At 45.5% G+C, this 17,160-nt stretch overlaps 1 protein-coding gene across 1 annotated transcript; it reads right to left on the reverse strand.

The window, feature by feature from the left end:
* Window positions 1–3,135: 3,135 nt before the first annotated feature.
* GPR20 (G protein-coupled receptor 20) lies at window positions 3,136–16,573 on the reverse strand. Its single transcript, XM_069854734.1, has 2 exons — window positions 16,226–16,573; window positions 3,136–4,691 (listed from the first exon to the last, which is right to left on the reverse strand). The coding sequence occupies exon 2, from the start codon at window positions 4,668–4,670 to the stop codon at window positions 3,609–3,611; it is 1,062 nt and encodes a 353-aa protein (XP_069710835.1). The 5' UTR covers window positions 4,671–4,691; window positions 16,226–16,573; the 3' UTR covers window positions 3,136–3,608.
* Between the last annotated feature and the right edge of the window lie 587 nt (window positions 16,574–17,160).

A 17,160-nucleotide genomic window follows, 5' to 3' on the forward strand; every position in this document is an offset into this window, starting at 1 on the left:
TAGGGAAAAAATCTTCACCAAAACTATGTAGGCACCGGAAGAGGCTGCCCAGGTAGATAGTTGTGTCCTCATCCCTAGAGGTATTTAAAAGACAGGTAGATGAGGTGCTCTGGGATATGATTTAGTAGTGGACAGGTGCAGTTGGACTCAATGATCTCAAAAGTCTTTTCCAACAAAGCAATTCTATGACTTTATGACCTTTATGGGGAATAAAAGATACATGGACAATAAAGGGAATTCACACTATTACACATTATAATTACAACGGAAAGACAGATCTTCAACTGAAACACTGTTTAGGAACTTAAAAACCTAAGCAGATAATCTTTAGAGATATTTTACTGACCTAAAATGAGGAACTGCACTAAAAACAATGTTAAGATGTGTCTGTATATGGCAAAAATACTGTTGATGGGAAAGGAAAGGGAGGTGTGAAGCCGTAGCTTGTTGGAACAAAGGAACTAAAATAAGCTATGCACTGAGCCTGCACTTCTCCTCCTGGTTTTCTGAAGTAGTTTTGGCAAAAGACAGCACTTTTAACAGCTCTGTATACACAACACGCATTTTCATTACAAACAGCGTAGGTGGCATGGAAGGGTCTGAGAGTGTGTTATGGGCTGATGGGATGGAGTTTTTGGAGTTTGCAGGTAAGTTCAGACCTTTGAGGAGTAAGGTATTTTCTCCAGATGAGGGTCTGGTGGAAAATGGTGGCAGAAATGTTAAGTGGTCAGCCTGGTTGAGAAGTCAGAGTCTAATCCATGTGTAGTGATGCATCATTTAACAGAGAGCTGTCATCAGCTGTTAGGTGCCTATATCAATGAGGTGCAAATGAGTAAGGAAATAGATGAGGCAGAAGGAAAACATAGAACAACTTGGCCCTGGAAAGACTCACCATGTTCATGGTCATGTGTACAATGAGAAACAATGACCAAGATAACAGTCTTGCATCCTGTGGGCCAGTGCCACAGTCTTGGTGGCCCTCGTCAGAACCTCTTGGAAGGAAAATCTTCTGCAAAGGAATAGAGCTCCCAGTGAAAGGGCACTGAGTCAGCTGTGTTTCTTGGGAAAGACACGAAGAGGACATATATCCAGCAATGGCAGTCACTGTGCCCTAGGACAATCAAGTGAGCTAATTAATCAACTGCAGCTAGCAGTGTCATGCTGACGTTCTGGGTGAGACCTGCACGCCCCTGCAGTAGCCAGCTGAACACTGCCCATTTGTAGATTCACAGAATCACAGAATCACAGAATAACCAGGTTGGAAGAGACCCACCGGATCACCGAGTCCAACCGTTCCTACCAAACACTAAACCATATCCCTCAGCACCTCGTCCACCTGTGCCTTAAACACCTCCAGGGAAGGTGACTCAACCACCTCCCTGGGCAGCCTGTTCCAGTGCCCAATGACCCTTTCTGTAAAGAATTTTTTCCTAACGTCTAGCCTAAACCTCCCCTGTCGGAGCTTGAGGCCATTCCCTCTTGTCCTGTCCCCTGTCACTTGGGAGAAGAGGCCAGCACCCTCCTCTCTACAACGTCCTTTCAGGTAGTTGTAGAGAGCAATGAGGTCACCCCTCAGCCTCCTCTTCTCCAGGCTAAACAACCCCAGCTCTCCCAGCCGCTCCCCATAAGGCCTGTTCTCCAGCCCTTTCACCAGCTTTGTTGCTCTTCTCTGTACTCTCTCCAGAGCCTCAACATCCAGATATGTAATTTCATTTCAGGCACAAGGCCTCAGCTGCCCAAGCAGAATTGAATGCTATAAGATATGTGAGGGTAGGGCCGTTGGGACAGAGCAGAACTTGCAGGAGAACCACAATACTGTGCAGTGGGAGCTAGAGGTGTGGTGACACCCCATCGTGCCTACTGTGGTGTTAGGCACTGGCCTGTTAGTAACTGAGTCCTTCCCTTGGTGAACTTTGGTGCTGGATTAGGAGGCACGTATAAAAGTATCTCCATGTGCAGGTGGTGTCTGGGCTCCATTTACAACCCTGGAGATCTAGGCAACATGGAAGCCAAGGACATTCAGCTGGGTGGACTCCGGTTTTGTGAGCTGAATAACTCTCTGTCCACTACCCCAAACAGGACCTGGGGTGCTCAAGGGACAACTGTAATCATCCCTGGCTAGATCCTTGTATTCAAGCGGTGTTGACTGTTAGGTTTTTATTACCACTGGATTGGTCAGGGAAATAGGTTGGGGGAAATGTGTGTTGAAAGAGGCAAACTCTTGCAAACTCAAATGGAAGAGGCGGTTTGAAGCATTGGTTATGTTGTGTTCCTGTGAAATGGAGAAGGCTGTGTCATATATAGACCCAGGGATCTCTAGGATGCCCCAGCTTGGACCAGCCATAAAGCCTGAATGGTCACACCAGTGAGTACCAGGAAAAGCTGTTCACTAGACTTGATGAAATCATGGTGGCCTGCCAGCTGGAGGGGCAGTAGATGTGTAAATGAGGAGAAAGTTATTGCTGTTCATGCTGCAGATTTTGCTGTTTTCCTAGGAAAACTCTTTGTATTTCCATTACTTAATTGGTACAATGTAATCTTAAACAATTTACCCACTGCTGTGACAGAAGTTTCTGGCATCCATAACCTCACATACCCTTTAAACATGGCACTCAAATATACTGGGGTGAATTTCAACCTGAGATGGATTCTTTTTCCATCCTTGGAAACAGTAGCATTTAAGTGACTGGGTGGATGGACTGATAGTGGGAGAGCAAACCCTGATTTCTCAACATGCCAGGAAGGAAAGTCAAACAAGAGTAGTATAGCATCATAGTCTGGTTCTGCTTTTCATCTTGGCTGTTCTTCAGGAGAGAGAGCAGAACAGCAGAATTTGCTGGAGGGCATGTTCATTTTCACAGCTTTCTTTGTATGCTTGTCCACAGTTCAGGGGATTTAGTGATCCAAATGAAGGTGGAACATATACTTAACCTTTCCCCAAGCCCAGACAATGTGTATGAAAACATATACACCCACGTGTACTTTTTTTTTGTTTTGTCTGGGTTTTTTGGCTTTTTTTTTTTTTTTGTGACTGAAATAGTGAAAGGAGACTTTACTGCTTGATTTCATCTTCTCTTTTTTTGAGAAAGCTCAGACCTTTTCAGAAACAAATTAGTAGTTACTAGTGACAGGTAGGCTAGAATACTTTCTTTCCCACTCCATTGGCATGGAAAATCTCTTTAGTGGATGCCTCTGGAAATATCCCTCTTATCCTTTACTCTTATGTACATACCCAAAGCCCCAAAGCTTTCACAGAAAATAAAGATTTCCTGCTTTCTAGGTAATTCTAGGATTGTCATGTTATGATGTTGAACACAAAAAGAAAACCACAGTAAAGAATATGCTAGCAAAATGTCTGTATTAAAATACAAAGAAAACTTTCCTGTTGGGAACAGAAGTTTATAGATTCTCTTTTGTATTGGTACTAACAGCATTGTAAGTTCCATTTCCCAAACAGACCACAATCTTCTAGAGGAATAAATTCCACCACTGTCATTCTGAACATCAGTCTAAGAGACAAAAAGGTCAAAGATCACAATACTGTGCATACTAGTAGTATTCCAGCATTGTTACAGTGGCTTACTGCAGTGTGTCCTGTCGGATGTGGGTTACATCTGGATGCTGCTTGGTGATGGCGAGTTCATAGGGCTTCCTATTGTGTTTGAGAAAGCCATGATTGCATTGGGGCCCTTGGAGTTCTTGTTCGTACACTGGATGTCCACACTGGTTTGCTCTGGCTCGGTTTTCCTAAAGATGTTTTTCATGGTTGACTGGAAGTTATTGGTGACAAAGCAGTAGACAATGGGGTCCATGCAGCTGTTGAGGCTACTCAGAGTCACTGTCACATGGTAGACAAGGAGGCTGACATCATGGGGCATGTCTGGGTTGATGGAAATTGCTACCTGACGCACGTGAAAAGGAGTGAAGCAGATCATGAAGATGATGAGGACAGTGATAAGGAGTTGCACAGCCCTCATTCTCCTCTCCCGACTCTGGTGCATGAGGCTGGGCTTGGACAGAGCACACATAATCCTTGTGGTGAAGAAGACGATTATGATGAGGGGGAAGAAATACTCACAGACCATCAGGACCAGAATCTTGGAAAGGCAGCACTCAGCAAACTGTATTGCCATAGTCAGGATTGAGAAAGTCACCACAGTTGCAAAGACCCAAATGAAGATGCAGATCCCTTTGGCACAGGTGGGATTCCTCCATTTACGTGAAGCCTCCACCTGTACAATTGCCAGATAGCGGTCAACACAGATGCACGTCAAGAAGAGGATGCTGCAGTACATGTTGACAAAGTAACCAAAGATATGAACCAAGGAGCAATTCAGGCAGTCCCCTGCACTGTAGAACATGATGATCCGGACAGGCAAGGAAAACCCCACCAAGAGATCAGTAACAATCAAGTTGATGGTGTAAATAACAGAGGTGGTTTTTGTCTTGGTGCGGAAGCAGAAGACGTACAGGGCTAAGCTGTTCAGCACAACACCCACCAGGAAAATGATGGCATTGACTACCATCAGGGCAATCCACAGGCTGTAAAATTCTGTGTACAGTTCTTTGTCGGGGTGAATGAACTTGGAGAACAAGTAGATGCTGGAATTGGGTTGCTTGGTGGAGTTGATAGAGTCAAGGGCTTGCACTTGGGTGGAGGAGGTCGGCATGGTCACTAATTTCCCAGAGATCTGGAAGAAAAGAAACAGAGGTATATTTATGGATATGTCAGTACTCCGTAGGGCTCAAAATGCTGTCACCTAGGAGCATTTTAACCAATGTATTTGTACATCCTCAGTGATTATATACATTGCTGTACTCTCCGAGTGTCTCATCAGTCAATACTGGATTACCAATAATTGCTAGGAGAATACCTGGGTTTATAATTACTGTCTTCCAGTGGTTCCAGATGCATGATTTGGAGAAGACACACAATCCTCACTTCATGTTTCTCTTCCCCTGACCTGTTCAAAAAGTGGTTTTAAGGTCTGAAGAACAGATACGTAAACTATGCCGAGGGGAGCATAGTAGAAGAGCAAGTCAGGGGACCTATATGTAGTCATGTTTGATCCAGTTGTGTCAAATGGTACAGAGAAATGGATGGAGTTGCTGACTCCAAGCAGAGTTTGTTGATGCTCATGTAGGGCACATACTGTGACAGGGATGATCAGTCCAATACGAGGCTCTTACCAAGTCTTATTTCCTGAACATGGTATTTATTCTTTCGAGCCTTTCCTCCAGTGCTAAGGGGCATGGTTTAGTGTTTGATAGCAATGGTTGGACTCGATGATCCAGTGGGTCTCTTCCAACCTGGTTATTCTATGATTCTATGATTCAATGGAGCAGCTTCTTCCCAACTCAAGGCTCTTCCTGCCCTGCCATGGGAGCAGGATTGTGCAGGCAACTGGAAGACGCTTGCCCAGCCTGTTGGCACAACCATAGTCTCAGCATCTGAATCCTAATATATCACACCCCTTCCCTTGGTCAAGTGATCCCATTAAAGAGTTACATGCAACAGCATTTCAGGAACTGTAAGACTTTCCTGAAATCAAAGGATGGATGAATTTTATAGGAAAGTGCAAGCAGATTGTGCAGCATCTTCTAGAGATCTGCACTCTCAGCCACAGCAGCTGGGAGATTTCAAACCAAGGGCGTAAGCTGCTACGCTTGCCAGGGCTTGACAGTTTAATTTGCAAATCATTCCTGACTTATACACTATTTTAAACTGATTTGTATATTACAAAGATAAAAAAAAGTCCAATATATACAGAGACTTGGCTGGTTTCAATAAAAATAAATGGTTGAAAAATGTCTGGAATATCTCAAAGCAGTGGAGCAGGACTTTGAGATTAAAAAAATCAGCTTGAATCAGCAGGGAATGATGCTGAAAGGCTTGAGTTATGAGGGTTTGAAATCCCTGCTACCAAAGAGCCAAGTGCGGAAGGGCTAGGAGACAAGGAGTTGCAAACGCATCTTCTAGAGCTCCCAAGAACCACAGTGTACCTAGGCTGCATGTCTCAATAAAGAAGGCTTAAATTGCTATGGGAGTCTAGATGTTTCCTCCCCCAAGCACACCACATCCTCTGACAGCTGGCTTTCTGCCTACACTCATCCTTTTTGTTGCTTGAGGGGATTGAGATGATGGACAGAAGGTGTCACATTTCCTGTGAGATGCTTTAAGCTCTTGGTAGCCATGTACAAAGCAGAGGAGGGAGCTACCTAGGTTGGAAGCCTTTCAGTGAAAAGCTGATTCTCAGGAGAGGTCCTGCTGGCCAAAAGCAAATGTTTTGCAGGGACAGTCCTAACTGGGTCCAGAGAGCATCACAGCAGCTTTGAGACTGCCTGACAGTCCAGAGAGCATCACAGTAGCTCTGAACCTGCCTGACAAATTCCAAAGCCTTTTCCTGCCTAGTCAAGAAAAGGTTTCTTGTTGGGATACTGAATTACAGATCTTTGCTAGCTGTAACTCTCAAGCTCTTGAACTCCTCCACACCTCCTGACAAAAGCAGGCTCCCAGACCTCTGGGATAAAAGGCTGGGAAACTGAGATTTAGGAGAAGAGATTCCCAAGTCTCTGTGTGTTTGCTGGACACAGCACTCCTGATGTGTCTCTTCAGTGCTGACCAGAGGGGATCACCTCACTTGGCCCGCTGGCAATACTCCTCCTAAGGCAACGTGGGAGGCTGTTAGCTTTCTTTCTCACAAGGGTGCACTGCTGGCTCATGTGCAACTTGGCATCCCCCAGGACCTCCAAGTCCTCTGCAAAGGCCAGGTGGTTAGCCTCAGGCTGTACTGGTGCATTCCTCCCATCTTGGTGAAGCCTCTGTTGGTTCCTCTCCTGTCTTTCAATGTTTCCCTGATCAACATAGTCTCAAACTAGACACTTCACTAGTGATGAATTAATGGAGATAATTATTCCCTTTCATCTGCTGACTAGGAACCTCCTAATGTATTTATTTGCCTTGTTTGCAGCAAATGCACGATGCTTGGTTGTTCTTTTTCAGCCTAAAATCCACCACAACACCCATGTCCTTTTCAGTAAGGCAGTTCCCAGCCTGCACTGGTGAGTGGGGTCATGCGATATGGCCAGGGAGGCTTCTGTGGAGGACTGAGTGTGGGTGCTTTTTTGCCCCTTTTCAGTTTCATAGAATCATAGAATGTTTTGGGTTGGATGGGACTTAAAGATCATCCAGTTCCAACCCCCCTGCAAAGGGCAGGGACACCTTCCACTACACCAGGCTGCTCAAGGCCCCGTCCAGCCTGGCCTTGAACACTTCCAAGGAGGGGGCATCCACAACTTCCCTGGGCAACCTGTGCCAGTGCCTCACCACCCTTATCGTGAAGAATTTCTTCCCAGTGTCTAAGCTAAATCTTCACCCTTCCAATTTAATGCCATTCCACCTCTTCCTATCACTCCATGCCCTTGGAAAAAGTCCCTCACCTGTTTTCTTGCAGGCCCCCTTCAGATACTGGAAGGCTGCTCTAAGGTCTCTCTGGAGCCTTCTCTCCTCCAGGATGAACAACATTAAGTCTCTCAATCTGTCCTCATAGCAGAGGTGCTCCAGCCCTCTGATCACCTTTGTAACCTTCCTCTGGATGCATTAAAACAGTTCCATATCCTTCTTATGTTGGGGATTCTAGAACTGGCCACAATACTCAGGTGAGGTCCCACAAGAGTGGGCAGGGTGAGAGTTGGGCTTGTTCAGCTTAGAGAAGAGAAGGCTTGAGGGAAACCATATAGCAGCCTTCCAGTGCTTAAAAGAGGCCTACAGGAAAGCTGTGGAAGGGCTCTTTATCAGGGAGTGCAATGACAGAATGAGGGGGAGCAGTTTTAAGCTGAAGGAGAGGAGATTTAGATTAGATCTTAGGAAACAATATTTTACCATGAGGGTGGTGAGGCACTGGTACAGGTTGCCCAAAGAAGTCATGGCTGCCTTATCACTGCAGGTGTTCAAGACCAAATTGGATGGGGCTTTGAGCAACCTGATTTAGTGGAAAGTATCGCTGATCCTGGAAGTAGGGTTGAAACTGGTTGATCTTTATAGTCCCTGCCAACCCAAACCATTCTATGACAGCTGAGCAAGGAGAGGAGACAAAATCACCTATGCCATCCCTCAGCATGTGTATATTGAGTTGCGTATGCATTTGTCCTATCACAATTCTAAGGCACTGACCGTTTGATATTATTTTACATCTTGTTTGTAGCTTGCCTCCTCTGGAAGATCCTTCTTTACTCTGACATCCTTTATCACAAACACCTAATACTCATATTACACTTCTCTTTTTCTGTCTCAGTGAAATCAATAACTCAAAATGCATTCAGATATTCCTCATTCTTGCAGTGCTGTTGAGGTATGTAGGGCACTTTACAGAATAATAGAAAAGGATCCACTATTAGTTTTGTCCATGCACAGAAATTAAAATCATCAGCATGTACAGTATGCTGGCTTACAAAGCCACCACTTTTACTGAGCACCGTGTGCAGTGAAATAAAATCTAGATACTGTAAACTGCAAAAAAACCCAGGTAACATTGTGTTTGACAGACTGAATATGCAAAGGAGGAGCTGAATGAGAGTTTGTGTCTTTGTCCCGTCTGAGCTCAAAATCCAAGCAGCGACATGAAAGAATTCTCGACAAATTTAATTGATTCTGAAGATTTCGTCACTGACAGGCTGTGGAAAAGTTGCCTCTTGGACTTCAGTGGGAAAAGTCTTCCAGTAATCAAGTTGTTACTGGTGGATGTTTGAGTGAATAGCCTTTTCCTTTCTTTCTGGGAGTGTCCCCATCTCATGGGTCACAAGCAGAAGGGATGGAGAACTGGACTAGCAAAGCAGCAGCATTCCTCTGAGAGCTTTTAATGAGATGGAGCTGGACCAAACCCCTGGTTAACACCTACTAAGTATTTTTCCACTGTGGGACCCCAAGCCCTTGAGAAGGGTAGGTTGCCCCATTTTGCAGCAAGCTGAACAAGACACAGAAAGGCAGCATGACCTCATGTCTGAGGAAAAGCTAAATTTCTGAAGCTTTCCAGTACAGCCTCTCATGCCTGTCAAGTCCAAAAATTACCCCAACCAGATGACTCTGCTATCAGAAATACAGGTGTTAAAGTGAGTCAGTTCATCTATCCATCACCAAGGAATGGTGGGATGTAGCAATCAGTGAGAGGCATGACTAAATACATGAGAAGCTTTCCAGTCTCTGCAAACCTTTATTTTACTATGTTTTGCACTATTTATTACTTGGAGCTATGGCATGAGCTCATGCAGAGCTGCAGGAACCACAATCACCTTTGCTCACAGAGTAAATGGCCTTTGTGCTAACCCCTTTCCTAAAATCTCTAAAGAGTTTGGAACTCAGCCTTCTTCATACCTAATTCAGCTCTTGGCCCCCCAGATTTCCATGCAATCCCTGTTTCTTTGGAGCTGGCATTCTACGAAGTCCAAGATGGGTAAACACACATCCTTCTGAGTGCTGTCTGACTGCGCCAGTTGGCTTATTCTGTCATATTATACCTCTCAGGCTGGATTTTGTCTGTCTGGCTGTGAGACTGTGGGTAGCATTGCCTTAAAAGTACAGCAGACATCTGGGTAGAAATGGATAAGGGGAGGGACGGAGAGTGGAGGTTGACCTGGTTTCCCTCATTCTGGTAAAGGTCCCTGCTCAACACTGGGAAAGGGGGACTTGTTCTGAAATACTTTCTCATTGTTGCATGACACAACCGATTCCATCACACTTTGGCCAAATAGGAAACAGATGGTCACTGTGCTAAAACCAGGTCCTGCAGCTTCTTCCCTCACTTGCTTGCTGCTTGGAATCACACTTCTTCATTTAGCATGGGCAGCTCAGTGCTATGTCTGCCCCAGAAGGATACCCTGGGCTGTCCTGTAATTCAGGCTTTTTGCTTGGTATCAACCTTAAGCCTCACTTTCTACTTGCTGAAGTGAATGAGGGTCACTCCCTTGACCAGGGGGACTTTTGGATCTGGCTCAGCAATTTGAGTAATGGGATACAAAAGAAAAAGCAGGTCAAGCAACTAAGCTTTGTCCTAACTGTTCTCCAAAAAGGTTATTTATTGGTGTATGCAGATAGAATCTCTGCATGCAGACCCAGAAACAGAAAACAAGAAAGCCATGCACTAAGCTTGGGAAGATGAAAAAGATGTTAACAAGTGAGAGTGAGTGTTATTTAGCATAAAAAGTTTCAGCTTTTGTCAACTCCCTGTCCTGAATGAGAACATCCGATATGGCAGCCTGGCTCCTCTATCAATCCTCCTGTCCCCTTCACCCTCTCCTGCCTGCTGGCGTTACTCTGCAGCATGAGATGGCAGCAGTACGTGCTTAGTTTTGCAGCCTTTCCGTGTTTAAAGTTCCTGGGGTGATTTATCATCATATTTATAAATGAAGGGTTAAACTCGCTCTCTTTCAGTTTAAATTGTATGATTCTCCTTCTGGCAAGCTCTCACTCAACTCTGGCTCAAACTGGCCAAATATGGTGTTTTTGTGCATGTTGAGGACCTTGTGCTATACGTGGTAGACCTTGTTCTGTGAGCCTCACACTCAGTCTAGGGGGATGGGTAGATTTACTCACAGGGGGAAGTGAGGGAGAAAGGGAGTGAAAGTCCCTGGTGACTGGAAGAAGGGTAACATTGTGCCCATTTTTAAAAAGGGTAGAAAAGATGACCCTGGGAACCACCGACCTGTCAGCCTCAGCTCTGTGCCTGGGAAGATCATAGAACAGATCCTCCTAGAAGCTATGGTAAAGCACATGGAGGACATGGAGGTGATTAACGGCAGCCAGCATGGCTTCACCAGGGGCAAAGCCTGTATGGCCGACTTAGTGGCTTTCTATGATGGGGAAACTGCAGCAGTGGACACAGATAAACTGACAGATGTGATCTATCTTCTGTAAAGCCTTTGATATGGTCCCCCACAACATCCTTTTCTCTAAATTGGAGAGATATGGATGGGTGGATGGTATGGTGGATGATTGTATGATCCACCGTTTGGATGATTGTATTCAAAGAGTAGTGGTCAATGGCTCAAAGTCTAGATAAAGATCTGTGACAAGTGGTGTCCCTCAGGGCTCTGTACTGGGACTGGTGCTATTTAATATCTTCATCAATGATACTGACAATGAGATTGAATGCACCCTCAGGAAGTTTGCAGATGACAGCAAGTTGAGTGGTGCAGTTGCCACATCAGAAGGACGGGATGTCATCCAGAAGGGCCTGGACAGGCTGGAGAAGTGGGCCTGTGAGAACTTCATGAGATTCAACAAGGCCAAGTGCAAGGTCCTACACCTGCGTTGGGGCAATCCCCTATTTCAGTACATGATGGGAGATGTCCTGATTGAGAGCTGCCCTGTGGAGAAGGACTTGGGGATGCTGGTCAATGAGAAGCTCAACATGAGCTGGCAGTGTGTGCTTGCAGCCCAGAACTCCAACTGTATCCTGGGGTGCATGAAAAGAAGCATGACCAGCAGGTCAAGGGAGGTGATTCTGCCCCTCTGCTCTTGTGAGACCTCATCTGGAGTATTGTGTCCAGTTCTGGAATCCTCAGCATAGGAAGAATATGGAGCAGCTGGAACAGGTCCAGAGGAGGGCTACAAAAGTGATCAGAGGGCTGGAGCACCTTCCATACGAGGACAGGCTGAGAGAGTTGGGCTTGTTCAGCCTAGAGAAGAGAAGGCTATGAGGTGATCTTATAGTGACCTTCCAGTACCTGAAAGGGGTCTACAAGAAAGCTGGAGAGGGACTATTCATAAAGGCTTGTGGTGATAGGATTAGGGGGAATGGGTATAAACTGGAGAGGGGCAGATATAGACTTGATATAAGGAAGAATTTCTTCACCGTGAGAGTGGTGATACACTGGAACAGGTTGACCAGGGAAGGTGTGGATGCCCCATCCCTGGAGGTGTTCATGGCCAGGTTGGATGGGACCTTGAGCAGCCTGATCTAGTGGGATGTCCCTGCCCATGGCAAGGGGGTTGGAAATAGATGATCTTTAAGATCTCTTCCAACTGTAACTATTCTATGATTCTAATTAATCCAGCTACTGAAGGGGAAAATCTTGTGCCAATCTAGCTCCAAGGCTGTGAATAGGGAGCTAATGTTGAGCGGAGAAAAATCCCACCCTGAAGTAGAAATTATGCTAATCCTAGAGTGGAGAATTCCCATGTTTGCAGGGATTAGGTCTCTGCTCTCACTTGATTCCTAGGCATTGATGTCTCCTAGAAGCCTGCAGGTCCAAGGGTGGCTGGACAGAGTGTGTGAAAGATCCAGCTGCTGGGAAATTGCTGTTGGAAACAGTCAAACTCAGTCCAGAGTTGGATTTTTCCTTCCTCTCTGATGCCGTGGAAACAAAAGGTGCTTTGGAGGCACAAAACACATAGTTATGTGAGTGCTGGATTAAATGACACTTGCTTTCATATAGTTTCATGTCTTTCAGTGTCTTGTAGGGCTAGATGAATGCTTTGTCCTGGTTGAGATGCTTATTATAACTTTTTCCTGTGGGGACACTTGGTTGCCTTAATGAACACTCACATTCCAGCTCTTCCCTTGGCTCTAGCACTTTTTTGACTTTCTCCTCTCTTTGCTGCTTAACTTCCTGGAAATTGAGGTGATCTTTCTCTTCTGCCATTTTTGGTTGAAATTAGCCAACAGGTTGAAAAACATTAGGAAGACGGAGGATACCAGAGCTGACAAACACACAAATAAGCACTGAGAGTGATCCTTATTTCCTCTAATATGAACCTGCAAGGAGTTTGCTAGCACTCTCCACCACGCATCCTTTCATTTAGGTCTTCCTCCCTGCAAATTCATAATTGCTTTGACATTGAAACACTGAAAAAAAGGCTGGATTGCTTCTTTGCAAAGAGAGTGTTGCCTGCCTCTCATTGTTTGCCTGAAGTGAAATAATTTCAGATTTACACAAAATCATATCTTACTCATGGCAGAACCAGCCTGACTAGGGTCAGATTATAGCCAGTTGCCTTCTGTCTGCACTGGTCAGCCACAGTGTGTTTGCCCATGTGGCTGAACTTAATGATCTTAGAGATCTTTTCCAACCTTAATAATTCGATGATTCTATATGTAAATGAAGAATATGATGTCCAGCAACTCCTGCCTTGTATGATGGTTTGAATGGTCATGTGCTGAATTACAACCTTTGCTTGGAAGGGAGATCATGTGAAGTCACTTTGCGTAACAGCAAGAGGGATTAACATCCACCTACTGAGTTTTTGGATGTCCAGTCCCAGGCATGGCCAGGGATTGCCCGTCAAGCTGTGCAAGGAGTCATGGCCAAAGGATGTGTGGAAGCTAGTGCAATGTTGGTTAGTGGGCTGGTGTTGCTGATGGGCTGTTGACCCATTTGCCTCCAGCCTGATTTGCCCAGTTAGCTTGCATGTAGTCCTTAATTTCCACAGCCCTGCTGTGGATGGGCAATTGGCATTGCCATGAGTTGTAATTTGAGTCCAACCCACTCTGCTATGTCCCAGCTGTGTGTGCACATGGGCAGACCCCATGATCCCCAGCAAGTCTAACACCAAAATCAGATCCTCTGTGAATGATGAACCCAGTCTCCTGGCTCGGCCTTGGACAAGCAATAGCCTATGGGTACTTAAGCAATGATTTAGTTTGACAGATAATCCTAGGCCCTGAGGGATCATTGCCTGTTAAAAGGAGAACACAACTTTCCAAAATGCATTCCTCTTCTTCACAGAGCAAAATGACCCAGAAAGGAGGGAAGCTTCAGCCCGGCCTCTCCGCATCTGAGCTTGAACCTGCTACTTAACACCATTTAACGGATCACTGGTCTTGGGCATCTCAGAGACAATCTATTTACAACCTGGAAGGATATGCATGGTCCTCCGCCAGCTCTGTCCTGAGCATGCGTGGAAAACATGGAATGAAGCTCCCACAGATACACAGTGCAGGAAATTTATAAGCCGACGAATTTCTTATGAACTTATATCTCCTCTGTGCCCGTTTGCAGCAGTAATGCCTCAAACTCCAAAAGAAGGAGCCCAGATGCACATGTACATTCAAACAAAAAAAGACAAAAAAAGAAGTGGGATTGTATGTACACATTGCAACTCTCCAGACCCACAGAAGTGCACCCAGAGGTCCTTCAGTAAGTCTCTGATAAGGCTTGCTAGTGCCGGTCACCTCAGAAATGCTAATAAAGGCTTTTACACCTCCACTTTCTTGTTTATACCACACTGTATAGAAAAGTTCCTCCTGAAACGTTTAGAAACCTACAATGCCTTATTGATACCATTGCATTTTTCACGTCCCTCTTTTCAGCATGACCAGTTCTTGATCTTGCAATGGCAGAAATGTTGAGTGTCTTGGTGAATGCTCTATAAATCATGCTGCTAGCATTTAAAAGACCAATATCTCATAGCCTGTCATAGCACCAAGTGCCATCTGTCATGAGAGAGCATGGAGTGACATTTCTGCAGTAGATGCTGTGCATTTCTAATTTTGATGCTTTCAGAGAAATCAGAGCGTGACTTCCTCGGCATATCCCTCTCTGTCCTTTGTGGACCAGTATGATATGAGGAGAAAGCATGTATTTTGGAGAAATTTTCCTTACAAAAGCGTTTAATTTTTTGTTAAAGGCTAAATCTGGAAATAAATGTGTGGATTTTGAGTTTTATGGTCCCAGTCAGTAAAGATGGATTTGTGCCTCTCTTCTCAGGAGGTTGTAACAGTAAAAAAGAAATGCACTTGATTTTATTGAGATTACAGTAGTCCATCTAACATTTCAAGGGTGCCTGGGACAAGTGCCGGTTTGGGGTACAAGCTATTGTGGCTGTGTACAAGGAGAACCCTGCAGTGCAAATTACTATATAGACACACATGGGAACTTCATAGGCAAGTGCAAAAACATCGCAGGAGATCAAATTGAGCAGCATCTGGCACATGCATTGCTCCTTGCTCTTGAAAAGGAAATTTTTAATTGCAAATTTAGTCTCCTTTGGGTGCTTTCCCTCTCTCTGCCTTTAGCTGCCTGCCTGCTCTGTCCGTTTGCAAGAAGCCTGAGAAAGAAGGGGAAGGAGGGAAGCTGTTGGGGAATACCTGGGATTCTGCATGGTCCAAGGACACAGGATAGAAGAAGCAATGCTCACATCCCACGAGTGGAGGTGACACAAATGCAGGTAGGGATGAAGGGAGAATGATGACTAACCTGCTATGGATGCAGCTGTGCAGACCAGCAGAGTATGCTGCTTTCTTGGCTGCAGGGAGAAACTGAGGCATGGAGCTGTGCCTGGGCTTGGCCCAGGGAATGGAGTGAGATTGGACTTGACCAGGGAGTAGACTTCTGTTTGAAGCATCCCAGGGTGGATAATCTAATCTTTACCCTTTGGGAGACTGGTTTCTGTAGTTTCCTTCGCTAGGCACTGTGCTCCCAGTGCTTTCAGGGATTTGAAACTTTAGGGTTTTCCAGCCTAACCTGGAAAACCTTTGAGCTGTTAGTGCATGTGTTGCTATGAATGCAGAGGGAATTTCTGAAGGAGCCTCGTTAAGGACCTCAGAAAAGATCTGTTTCTTCTTAGACTGACCCAGCAAGCAGATTCAGAGAAAGAAAACAGCATCTTTCCTAGAGCTGAGCTTGCACCCTGAAGCACGGGCAGAGGTAAAACATTCCCAGTCGCAGCTGACCCCGTGCCAGGCAGTGCACCATCTCCTCTCCCAGCTCCAAAACCTACCTGAATGCATTTCCTAAAATTTCATATGCCTGGGACGACGCAGATACGAACAAGACATCACCCCACTCACAAGTGCTGGTATAGTACTTTTCTGTGGGGGAAATCCAATACCTTCACACACTTTTCATTACCTCTGATCTCCTTGGGAAACAACCAAATTACTTGGCACTGCCCCAAAGCCCAAAAGCAAAGAAGCGCACAGCACAGGAAGCCCCTTGCATCCCCTTGCAGCTGCCAGTGCAGACTGGCACCTCCTGATGGACTTCCACACCTGCCACAAGAACAGAGCCAGGATCTCCTTGAACTGCTCATCCACGTGTACAGTGCAGAACTCTCTCCCCCATCATCTCTGTCAGAGGTCCCTGCTGCAATAACCATGCTTTCCACTCCAGACTTGAGGTCTGGTCTCCAGTAGTCCCCTCACTGCCACGCTTTTTCTCTGACCAATATCCCAAAACATTCACTGCAACAGTACCTTGCAGTGTATTCCTCCACAATGAGCTCACTTACCTTTGGCTCAATCTCGCTTCTATGTTAGAGGAGCTGCTGGTAAGACAATTTCCTCATGGACCTGAATGCTATCAGTCCAGGAAAGAGACATCTGTTCCAACAAGAAGATCAATTGGAGTGACTACAGAATATGAAGAAATTCCTAATCTCTCTCATGCGCTCTCTCTCTCTCCCCCTGGCTCTCTTCTAAATATAGCCTTGCAACTAATGGGAAAAAATACACACTACCAAAAAAAAAAAAATTTCCACTTGTCTTTAGTGTTCAGAATTTCTCCCTAAACATCTGGCTCCTTGCCCTAAATATCTCTGAAACTTATGACGTGCTGGAAACACTAAAGAGGGCTCCAGCCTTCTTCACAGTGCTAATGCCTGAGCATGTCTTGTACACTAAAACTGCTGTTGTTCCCCGTCTGTTGTCCCCTCCCCTGTGCCTCTGTGGGAACAAAACCTCCTTGCTGAGAACTTGCCAGCTTAAGGCCATCGCAATGTCACCGTGTGACACAAGAGGAAAATACCTCTCTTTTCATCTTCCTGATATGAACTGGGATTAGACAGAAATATTTCTGGCAGTTGCAGGAAGGTGCTGCACCAAATGTCGCAAAGCCTGTGATGTGCTTCAGGTCAACCCAGCTGGCCAGACCTTGAGAAGGAACCTGGCACAGGGGGACCAAAGGGTGACCCTGCACACTTTGGTGATGCTCTGGCTGCAGTCATTTGGGATAGGGACTAATAATACCCGTCCAAGGGCTGAGATGAAATACCTGAGTGTAGATCAGTTAAGGGTGAAAACAGAGAGTCTGAGGTTCCAACACGGAGCTGCCCAACATGTTCCTCCATCCTCACACATCCTTTCCTACTGGTGGTAAAGTCACTGTGGGTGTTAGGTCTATCTCAGAGTGGAGATCTGTGTGTCCCTTCACCCTTGACTGTATGAG

The sequence above is a fragment of the Phaenicophaeus curvirostris genome, chromosome 3 (assembly GCF_032191515.1).
Source record: "Phaenicophaeus curvirostris isolate KB17595 chromosome 3, BPBGC_Pcur_1.0, whole genome shotgun sequence".
Classification (NCBI taxonomy): Eukaryota; Metazoa; Chordata; class Aves; order Cuculiformes; family Cuculidae; genus Phaenicophaeus; species Phaenicophaeus curvirostris.